Source organism: Photinus pyralis, unplaced genomic scaffold (genome assembly GCF_008802855.1).
Source record: "Photinus pyralis isolate 1611_PpyrPB1 unplaced genomic scaffold, Ppyr1.3 Ppyr1.4_LG1, whole genome shotgun sequence".
In the NCBI taxonomy this organism is placed as follows: domain Eukaryota; kingdom Metazoa; phylum Arthropoda; class Insecta; order Coleoptera; family Lampyridae; genus Photinus; species Photinus pyralis.
In genome coordinates this window covers 29210738-29221644 of record NW_022170249.1, presented here as the reverse complement: position 1 = coordinate 29221644, position 10907 = coordinate 29210738, and the positions used below count along the sequence as shown (strand labels likewise).

Below are 10907 nucleotides of genomic sequence, written 5' to 3'. Positions count from 1 at the left end.
AAATCAGTTATTTTTAAAACTTCAATAAGAATTAGATAGATCCATCGGCTATTGCATTTGGTTATGGGCCCAGAAGAGGTATTGTGAATATCGTATCGAGAGTTTTTCGGTTGTATAGGGGGCTACAGAAAAACAACGATTGGTTTATTGATGGCGGAGATTTTCAGGGAGTAAAATCTCCATAAATAAGAAAGTTGACATTTCGCAGTTTGCGCATGCGCTAATCTGATTTTTACAATATGCGATATGCTTGCCTTTACCAGAAGCAGTTCCAAATCAGCTCATCCTAAAATTATTTCTTGATTCCTCACCTGACTGTAACTAAAAGCGAAATCCCGCGAATTGAAGTAAGCCTCAAAAAGATATTGTGTGCGTGAATAAGTGAATTAATTATTCAATCAATCTCTAACTGTTGCTTATGTAAGTAGGTACACCAACGCAAACATATAAAAGCCATAACGTACGTTTTACAATAAAAAAAATCCCTGTTACATCCAAACGGTTTGTATATAATAAAGTACAATGTCCTCTGGAATATGTATCCTTATAACGTATGCAAGCTCACACAATAGTTTTTGTTTATTTTCCCATTCACAAGGAAATGGAATAATTAACTTGTCTGTGAAGGTGTCTGGTACGTTTGTATTGTATGTCAGCTGACTTACTTAGATTCAAGTGGGTTACACTATTGAATATTAATTAATAGATACACGTGGCTTTACTTCCTTCCTTGGCTGATGGACTGGTTTTATGTTTGTAGGTAGGTATTCTATATGACCAATATCAAGATTCTTTATTACCCATCTTGATCAATTGAAAATACTAATCATGAGAGTAGGTGTTTGTTACAAATCAGGTTTTTGTGATGCTCATGCCCTGGGGGTGATTTTTTTTGTTTGTACACGCCGAAATCTATCAGAGAAAGTCAAATCGATCTACGACAGTTTCTTCGCTCAATTTCAGAGTCTTTGCTTTTTACGAATCGGTTTTTTCGGTGGTCAGTGCAGATAGAAATCGAAGAGTAAATGTCTTCATCCGCTGGAGCTACGACAACTTTTTTGCCCGATTCTAGAGGCACACCTTATAGACATTGCTTTATAAAAAAACGGAGTTGATGTTCTATATCAACAAGCCAGCATTAGAAACGAAGGGTTTTTCTGTTCGATTTGATACCATTTTTTCGCTTAATTTTAGTGATGTCGATAGATAAGATACTCCGGCCTTTTCATTTCTTTGCGACTAACTCCTCGAATTTCAGTTACTTATAAATTTGCCCCCTCAGACAATTGTAACATTTCTAATGGCAACTCTTGACTAATATCAGTAGAAACTTCCTTCTGGATTGGAACTTACTCAGCAAACATGCACTTTTTAAATAGGTATTTTAAATATACGATTCAAATAAAATAAGATTACGTTACCTCAATTGTAGCCATCCGTTGTTTCTCTCAGGGTGCAAATTGGTACGGTCCTTCTCTAAAAGATGATGCCTCAACGCAAACGAAAATTGGATCTCCTGGAGGATTATTGATGAAGTTTTCCGGATATTATCCGTTTCATTGAAATGATCGAGCAGCGAACTTTCTATTTATATTGTCTGCATTCAACTCTCGAAATATCAGTGACTAAAAGGGTAAATAAGTTCACACTTAATGTTCGCTTTGGGATTTGAATTTTTATTCATCGTAACATCACTCTAACTTTGATTTATTCGCCGGAAAAGTTCACTGGTATTATTGTTATAATTTTTAGCTATAGTTCTCAATACGAATTTGCACGTTCGCTTATTTGACGAAGAAAATGTATGACATGACTTTTTGCTCACACATTAGCAAAATTGACAGGTTTTTCCAAACTGCATCGCTTTCTTATCAATGACGAGGTGCGATTCAGCCGTAGGTACTGCACCTTATTTATCATGAACTTGAGCGTATAGCACCCCTAATTGGCGTTGATAAATTTCTATGACGCAAATAAAAAAATCTAATGACGCATACTGCAACCTTCGACTTTACAGAGAAAAACAAACGATTAATTCATTTGGAAATTATTGACTATAAAGTGAAACCTACCGTTACAAAACGCAGTATAACATCCACCATTAACTTTGCACAATTGCAGCGGTTCCTTTTATCACAGATTTAAATATTAAATCTGTGCTTTTATTAACATGTAAATTGTAATGTTGTGTAACATCTAAGTGCATGAGATAAGGTAGGTAATTTATTAGCAACATTTCACGTCTATCTAGAAAACATATACCACCGACGGAAGGACGGAGTTATGCTATATTTGTTGAGGATAATTTGATAATTGTTGCATTGTGATCTATTAGAAAACGTATTTTCGAGTCGATCTGCGTCCGTTTTCCTTTGGTCGGTTTGTGGCGACAATTTTCCTAGTAAATTTCAACATTTAAAGAAAATGTCGCGAAACACAATGTTACCTAAAGACAGTTTCGTGCAATAGGTAGTGGGACGTCCAGTGAGTGTCACTGATTTAACGCAAAATTAACCAGTTCTGTTATGGGCACTGAATCTGAAGCTGGCCCTGCCATTCCCTTTAAATCCATTCAGGTTTATCAAAGAACTCTATTTTATGAATTAAAATGTGATCATAAATTGATTGTAGAGAAGAGTTGAAATGATCCATAGACATTTGTAGGGGATGGTGGTTAATTTTGATTCTTATATTTAATCTTTACTTGTGTACTTGAAGGGTGTAATAAATAATTGTAAACAGCCAGTGATGTCTCCGTGATTACTTTTGCCATAAAAATTCCCCAGAGGTTTCAATGCAATTAGAAGCCTAATAGGTATATAACGAACCCTACTGACGTTTATCCTCTATGAGTATTGATTGAAACCTTGACTCTTTTTATAAATAATTACCAAACACATTGATTTCTACACTCTATATTTGCCTTGCACAGCGCTCGGAATAGAAATTTTCGTGAACCAGAAGTAACGGCCCATCAGCTCGTGTAACACACATTAAAAAAACGATAAAATGTAACAAGAATTAAATGTTTCACTTTGAATTTTATTTTGGAAAGGGTTTATTCGCCCCAAGTTTCTTCTCCGGCTCTGGTACCTGCTCCCATAACATACTTTTACCCTTATACTTGGGTTCCGATGTAGGTATATGTAAAGCCGTAAAGAAAAATTTTCTAAATTTAATCATCTTGGAAGAATAAAACTGATAGATTAAAATTCCAGTTCCGCTTTGTGCATGGTTCCCTTTTGTGTATAGAGACAAGTTCTGGGTTCCGTGTGCTGGTATGATCTGGAGGACGTATAATCGTTTCCAGATGTGATTTTGGAAAAATAAGTCGCCAATATGTAGTATTCTGTGAAATTTGTGTGCGGGCGAAACGGAATGATATTGTAATATTTTTTACCAACCGGAACGGCTGTTCCGGTCCATTCCGAGCCCTGGCCTTGTATTTATTATTTAGACACGGGTTTAATTGAAATTATGTTGCAGTGAACCGGACCATGCTTTGCACGCCTTGGGAGAGCTGCAAGAAATGGCACAACCCGTGTATATATCGCTAATGGAGATGTTGACATTGATGTCCCAATGTGACCAAGTGGATCGAAAATCTCACATCAGTGCGACATCGCTCCATCATCAAACCGCTCCCATGGAAAATAGGGGGATCTTATCCAACAACCCCCTAACCTTATTCAGCGGAATTATACCAGGTTGAATTTCTTAGTCAGTAAACCAAGTACGATATTATTGTTGTAGGTACAAAGTGGTGCGGTACGGGTGACATAGCAAACGATTATTTCGATCTAGGAGCTGAGCCCAATGTCGATAGGTGTTGTCGCGCGCACGATCTATGCCCAGTGAAAGTGAGGGCGTATTCCCAACGCTACAACTTGACTAACAATTCGCTTTATACCAAGTCGCACTGTGTATGCGACGACGATCTTTTCGACTGCCTAAAATCGTCCGATTCGCCAACCGCTCACATTATGGGAAACGTATATTTTAATTTAGTTCAAGTGCCTTGCGTCGAAGATAGGGAGAACAGAAGAAAATTTAGGAAAGCGAAGAACAGCTTTTAATATTGTAATTTAGCGTAGACAATTTCCCAATAAATTATTTCTTCTGGGTAGTTAGTGTTACGGAACTGGCAATTTGCTCATTATAGTTAAAAAATAAAATGTCACACAGCCTGTTGTTGTTCTCTTATACCGTGGTAGGTATTTTCCAAAAGCGTTGTAGTTCATTTTGCTAACTTTCGATGGATTTATGACAGTGTGGCGATTTTCTTGTGTGTCTTTTTATTTCTTAACATCTTTGGTTGGTTTTATTTCCAGGGTCTACAAGCTCTAGGAAATGCATATTGTGAAGTTGTAATTTTTAGGGTAGATGTAATATTATTGTTCCCTTGTGTGAATTTGTTTACGGGCCCACAAACTACCCTTTACATGCACATAAAGGTGGACCCTTTCCTATCAGTTCCAAGAATTACAATTTATTTAAGGAAACCAATTTTTACATAGTTTTTGTGGCAAAGTGAATATTTTTGGATCTTTGTTTTCATGATGAGATAGATGGGGACCGCTATTACGTTTTAATTAAAATTTGCATTCGTGACTAATATTATTGTAGCTTACTGTACATATTGATTGATAATGATAGCTAACTTCACACCAGAGAAAACAAAAAGTAATTTTCTAACCTCACAAAATTTGTGAAATGGAAGTGTAAGTTTTAAACATTTGTATAGGACTATTTGTATTGTTTATTTTCAGTATAAACTCAAACTCCGCTCAGTTAAGCAACTATGAAGTCTTAAAACATTTACAACAGCTAAAAGATGGCAGGAAAAAAGATAAACGGCAAGGACAGTTAGCCACAATCACTTACGAGACTCTCAGATATTTGGAGAATACACCTTGCAATCAACAAACACCGGAAACTATAACAGCATGTCTCAAGGCATTAGAGCCATTTAATCTTAGTAAAAATGAAAAACTAATGATCATTAATTCGCCTCCAACTACAGCCCTCGAAATTCAGTTGGTAAGTGCTACGATTAGTTCAACTAAACTTACCAAATAGGTTTAGATGATTGAAGAGAGCGAAGAAAGACTCACCGAGGAACAAGTCAATGAAATTTTAAAAATCGTGGTGCTACACTTTCCACATGTGCAAAAGGTAGAAGAAAATGAAGATGAAACTGAAGAAGCTTAAATTAGGAAAATCATTTATTTTGCAATAAAAACATAATTATCAAAGAAATAGCTACATAAACTCAACACAACATTAATTTATCGCTTTTGGTCTCCTAAATCTTCGATAAAATCTTCATCAATCTAAAATAACACAGTGAGAAACGATGCACATCACTCATCATCTTACCTCTGGCCACTTTTCAGGAATAACATCGAATAAGTCATCTTTAACATCTCCCTGTATTACTATTTCGTCATCACCTGTAACCGATGAACCGCATGCAAACTTAGTACCGAAAAACTTGGCTGCGACCTTTAGATCAATACCTACGAAATCAATGTGTGAAATACAGGTAGGGTTTGTGGGTGGTACATACCAAAACTACTCATACCAGTTACAACGGTAACAGACTTCTTCTTACCACGAGGTGCTCTCGAAACGCAAACTTGTTTAGGACCATCATCCTTTTTCTTCGTTTTCATCATACCCTTGCCACCGCGTTTTTGCCTCTTCTTCTCTTCGTCCCCGCCACCTTCGGTCGTGTCATCGTTCACCTTAATTTTTTCGAACTCTGACGGTAAATTACGTTCCAGCCATTGTTTGCACTTCTCATATTCGGGATAATACTCGCAATACTAATGAAATGAATACCTTTTAGTGACGAAAAAATGGAAAGATTATTCAAACTAACCTCAATTGGCATACTACAATTTCCGCAATATAAAACGTCTAGAGGGTAATTTACCCCGGGTTTCGGGCCCATTGCTAACCTACTGGTTTCGGTCATCGTTGAGTATTGGAAAACACTAAAACAGCCCCTTTTTTAACGTCCGGTATTTATTCTAACCTCTACCCCTTTGGTTTGACAGTTTTGATGGGTTACGGTTGGTAACTATTCTATTGCTATTTGTGTTGGTAGCATTGGGTATTTACATTTCTTCGGTTGGCAGTAATTTTTGTTACACTTTCAAATTTCAAATAAATTTAAAAATGTCTAATAACAAAATGAGAAATAGACTAAACTTACGGAATCATGATGGTATTACCAGTAAGCATTGCTCTTTCTTCGGCATAATTATTCTTTTCAGAACAGTCCACGTCGACTACCTCTCTAACCCAGGACGTCTTTGCCATGGGCAATTTAGACATCTCCGACTTTATTCCTACCCCAAAGGAAAATCTTCGGGAGTTATGCGCATGGGATTTTAATATTAAAAATGTTTTGAAACACTTTTTAACTGTGCGAAACGTACTAGGGATTGCGGTTGTTTTTATTTCGGGTAACTATTTTGTTATAGGCCCCCATTATTTCAGAAAGGCAACCGTAAACAGTTCTGTGTAGATACCTACCTTCCAAAGAAGCACTGTGTGTAGTGGTAGTCGATGAGCTGCTAGCCAATTGTCAATCAAAATTACAAGATGAGATTGCCGCAATAAGGTAATAATAGAGAACAGAATGCCCAACTTCAGATTTTGACCCCAACTCCCCACTTAACACAACATCATATTCTCGATAACACTCGACTTGATCACACAAAACTTTTTAGGCCCTCCATTTGAAATATGTCGAGTTGGGCATTATGGTCAGATCTCTAAAAATCATGTAGGTACCTATAACGTTAGTTGTTGTAGGAATCAAATGAATGATATAAGTACCAATCCCTTATTTCTAAATTTAATCGATGAGAAAATACAAGCAGCTGTACATCTTTACGATACTGACAAAATTGGATTGATAGGTAGGTAAGTTAACTAACACGAGAACGATCATAAATATCAAATGTAGATTATGCAATGGAATCGTCGGGAGCGCGAATCATCTCCATGCCTGGTACACAGGCGTTTAATCACGCGTTTAATCTTGCGGATATGTTCTCAACAGTTCCGACTGATGCCAGTAAGATATTGCAACCGGGAACGTTGCCGGGGCAATGTTTCTCGTTTAGGGGTAGTACGGGCAGGATTCGGATCAGTTTGGCATGTCCGGTGTATGTGACCGCGTTTACTTTGGAACATGTACATAAGAGTCTAGCACAAAATCGAACAAGTGCGCCAAAGGAGTTTCAAGTTTATGTAAATATGTTTCGTATTGGTATTGCTGGTTTCTGATATAGATTTTAGGGATTGGATGGTGAAGAAGCTACCGACGGGTTTAGTTTCGGGGTATTTAAGTACAACCTGGAGGGAAACGCTCTGCAGATGTTTAAAGTACAAAATCAAAGTTCAGTACTATACAAGCACCTGGAATTACATGTTTTGAGCAACTATGGGAATCCTACCTACACATGCATTTATAGGTTCCGAGTGCACGGCAAGGAATAATTGTCTATGTAAATAGTGTTACACAGAAATAAATATTTTTGTACCTGTTGTACGTTCAAACTTTATTCTCACTCTCCTAAAGGGATCTGTGATCTTTGAAAAAGTCCAAAATTATCCTGAAACATATTCCTGGGTGCATCTTCCTTTTCCTCAGAAACGGCCTTGAAGTATTATACGTCTCTCAATACAGTATATAAACTGATTACCTGTGTTAGGTGGATATTTTCATTTCATGCGAAGGAAGAGGAGTTTCGCAGTGGGCGGCTACCTGCGACTATTTTTATACTGAAAGAGTTAGACTATTTTATCTAAAAATACTAATAGGCAGAGCTGGGCAGTATTCGATTTTGTAAATACTTTTTAGTACCTACTCAAATCCTTTAAAGTATTCAAATACTTTGTAATTAAATACTTTTATGGAAGCAGTATTTGTATTTGTAACTCAAATACTTTCACAAATATTGAGTCAATTTTGAAAGAAAATTCAAAGAGTTGTAACTTTTGAACTAGTAGCCCAATCTTGGAACTGTTTGAAATTATGGATTCTACAGGCCACATTCTATAAGAAAATGTTTTTTCCGGGTCGATCTGAGACAATTTTTTCTGCGGGCCTCAAAAAAAGGCAGTGCACAACCTTCCTTTTTTACCAAAAATCGACTGCACCAAAATTTCTCGGGAAAACACTTTTTCTTATTAATTTTGGTGCGTAGAATCCAAAACAATTCGTACTTTTTCGATCAGACTTCTCAATCAAAAGTTATAGACTAGAAACCAATTTCGAAAGAAAATTCAAAGGGCTGTAACTTTTGAACTAGTAGCCCAATCTTGGAACTGTTTGAAATTATGGATTCTACAGGCCACATTCTATAAGAAAATGTTTTTCCGGGTCGATCTGAGACAATTTTTTTTTCGGGGCTCAAAAAAAGGCAGTGTATAACCTTCCTTTTTTACCAAAAATCGACTACACCAAAATTTCTCGGGAAAACACTTTTTCGTATTAATTTTGGTGCGTAGAAACCAAAACAATTCGTACTTTTTTGATTAGACTTCTCAATCAAAAGTTATACACTAGAAACCAATTTCGAAAGAAAATTCAAAGGGCTGTAACTTCTGAACTAGTAGCCCAATCTTGGAACTGTTTGAAATTATGGATTCTACAGGCCACATTCTATAAGAAAATGTTTTTTCTCGGTCGATCTGACACAATTTTTCTTTCGGGGCAAAAAAAAGGCAGTGTATAACCTTCCTTTTTTACCAAAAATCGACTACACCAAAATTTCTCGGGAAAACACTTTTTCGTATTAATTTTGGTGCGTAGAATCCAAAACAATTCGTATTTTTTCGATTAGACTTCTCAATCAAAAGTTATAGACTAGAAACCAATTTCGAAAGAAAATTCAAAAGGCTGTAACTTTCGAACTAGTAGCCCAAACTTGGAACTGTTTGAAATTATGGATTCTACACGCCACATTCTATAAGAAAATGTTTTTTCCCGATCGATCTGAGTCAATTTTTTTTCGGGGCAAAAAAAGGCAGTGTATAACCTTCCTTTTTTACCAAAAATCGACTACACCAAAATGTCTCGGGAAAACACTTTTTCGTATTAATTTTGGTGCGTAGAATCCAAAAGAATTCGTACTTTTTCGATTAGACTTCTCAATCAAAAGTTATAGACTAGAAACCAATTTGGAAAGAAAATTCAAAAGGCTGTAACTTTTGAACTAGTAGCCCAATCTTGGAACTGTTTGAAATTATGGATTCTACAGGCCACATTCTATAAGAAAATGTTTTTTCCCGGTTGATCTGAGACATTTTTTTTGTCGGGGCAAAAAAAAGGAAGGTTATATATAACCTTCCTTTTTTATCAAAAATCGACTGCACCAAAATTTCTCGGGAAAACACTTTTTCGTATTAATTTTGGTGCGTAGAAACCAAAACAATTCGTACTTTTTTGATTAGACTTCTCAATCAAAAGTTATACACTAGAAACCAATTTCGAAAGAAAATTCAAAAGGCTGTAACTTTTGAACTAGTAGCCCAATCTTCTTGGAACTGTTTGAAATTATGGATTCTACAGGCCACATTCTATAAGAAAATGTTTTTTCCCGGTCGATCTGAGAGTTCCATTCCATGGGTATTTCTTTTCCATTTGCAAATTTCAACTGGATGCTCCACATTATTCGAATTAATTTGTTTCTACCGCATTTTATTAATTCCGGTTCAATACCGCCCGGTCCTGCTGCTTAACCATTTTTGATTGTTTTCGCTGCCTTCTTCCATTGGTATTTCAATAACAGCTTCTTCTGTCCCTCCCTCTCCTGGATTATTGTCCTCTTCCGTTTCTATGAAGCCTTTCTTCCGTCAATAGTTCCTTATAATAATTTTGCCATTCTTCATCTCTGATGTATGTTATTAAGCTGTTCTCTTCTACTCAAGTCCATCGCTTTTATTGTTCTCCACGACCCCGAGTTCCAAAGTTCCATGTGCCTCCTATATTCTGTTCTATATCCTTGCATGCTCCATTCCACTGTTCATTTTTTGACATTATTACTAATCTTTTTACTTTTCTACTTTCTTCTCCATAATTTTGTAGGTCGGCCGCTGTTTTTGCACTGACCCATTTTTCGTACAATTTTTTCTTTTCTTTAATAGCTTGCATTTTTGGTTCAATTTCGATTCATATTTCTTTTCATATCTTTCCCTTTCTCCCACTTTTGTTCATATTATGTTCCAACTTCTTATACCTATTTTGGTACAGTTTTAATGATATAATCTATAATTGATTTTAATCTCCTTGTTTCCTGGGTCCATAGTACTGATATGTACTTCTGACAAAACTGTAGTCATTCAGGAATTTCAGTGGGACATCCTGTATATGATGTTGTATTGATAAAATCTCTCATTACGTTAACATGTATGGTTTTTAAGTGCGTGTGACAAAGAAAGCAACTAAAATAGTGTTGTATTAGTCTACCTTCATCTGATAATAATTCAATGACGTTTTACACTGCATAAAAGGATGTGTAAAGTACCATCGACCTTTTGTCCACAATCGAGCGAATAAAGTTTATGGCGAAGACGTATAATTAATTAACTTTGAACGGCCTTACGAAAAGTACTAACTTGTTTAAAAGTGGTCGCCTAGTACAATAAAAAAATGTTAAATATGCCTTTACGGAACTATTTACAACCTAATTAATAGCAAAATTAACACCTATATTGTTAACTAGAGATAAAAGTATTTGACACTTTTTATTGCTATCGCGTATATCATTAAACTTTTTTAATTAAAGTATCCGAAAGTTTTTTGAATTTTTAACAGCGGCACCGTCTGTATATAGTTCTCGTTTTAAAGGTAGCTCTGAAAGCAATAAAACGAAACTGTTGTAAAT

The 10907-nt window shown here is 36.0% G+C and overlaps 4 protein-coding genes and 1 long non-coding RNA gene across 6 annotated transcripts; 3 read left to right on the top strand and 2 right to left on the bottom strand.

The window, feature by feature from the left end:
* Positions 1–18: 18 nt before the first annotated feature.
* On the bottom strand, positions 19–2131 carry LOC116178300. Its single transcript, XR_004146833.1, has 3 exons — positions 2073–2131; positions 1422–2009; positions 19–1367 (listed from the first exon to the last, which is right to left on the bottom strand). It is a non-coding gene; the product is annotated as an uncharacterized LOC116178300 (long non-coding RNA).
* Positions 2070–4187, top strand: LOC116178283 (phospholipase A2-like). Its single transcript, XM_031497744.1, has 3 exons — positions 2070–2214; positions 3487–3707; positions 3754–4187. Exons 2-3 carry the CDS (start codon positions 3530–3532, stop codon positions 4074–4076), a joined length of 501 nt encoding a protein of 166 aa, XP_031353604.1. The 5' UTR covers positions 2070–2214; positions 3487–3529; the 3' UTR covers positions 4077–4187.
* Positions 4188–4619: 432 nt separating this feature from the next.
* Positions 4620–5520, top strand: LOC116178292 (DNA-directed RNA polymerase III subunit RPC9-like). The gene is made up of 4 exons (XM_031497756.1): positions 4620–4721; positions 4770–5040; positions 5086–5346; positions 5397–5520. Exons 1-3 carry the CDS (start codon positions 4714–4716, stop codon positions 5209–5211), a joined length of 405 nt encoding a protein of 134 aa, XP_031353616.1. The 5' UTR covers positions 4620–4713; the 3' UTR covers positions 5212–5346; positions 5397–5520.
* LOC116178275 (density-regulated protein homolog) lies at positions 5203–5995 on the bottom strand. The gene is made up of 4 exons (XM_031497738.1): positions 5885–5995; positions 5570–5828; positions 5380–5519; positions 5203–5333 (listed from the first exon to the last, which is right to left on the bottom strand). Exons 1-4 carry the CDS (start codon positions 5978–5980, stop codon positions 5289–5291), a joined length of 540 nt encoding a protein of 179 aa, XP_031353598.1. The 5' UTR covers positions 5981–5995; the 3' UTR covers positions 5203–5288.
* LOC116178261 (SUN domain-containing protein 1-like) lies at positions 5409–7557 on the top strand. 2 transcript variants are annotated; one of them, XM_031497727.1, is made up of 6 exons: positions 5409–5545; positions 6282–6473; positions 6526–6631; positions 6826–6932; positions 6980–7266; positions 7315–7557. In XM_031497727.1, exons 2-6 carry the CDS (start codon positions 6326–6328, stop codon positions 7513–7515), a joined length of 849 nt encoding a protein of 282 aa, XP_031353587.1. In that variant the 5' UTR covers positions 5409–5545; positions 6282–6325; the 3' UTR covers positions 7516–7557. The 2 variants fall into 2 exon arrangements, with proteins under 2 accessions (XP_031353587.1, XP_031353578.1); XM_031497718.1 differs by lacking the exon at positions 5409–5545 and adding an exon at positions 5984–6232.
* Positions 7558–10907: the final 3350 nt, after the last annotated feature.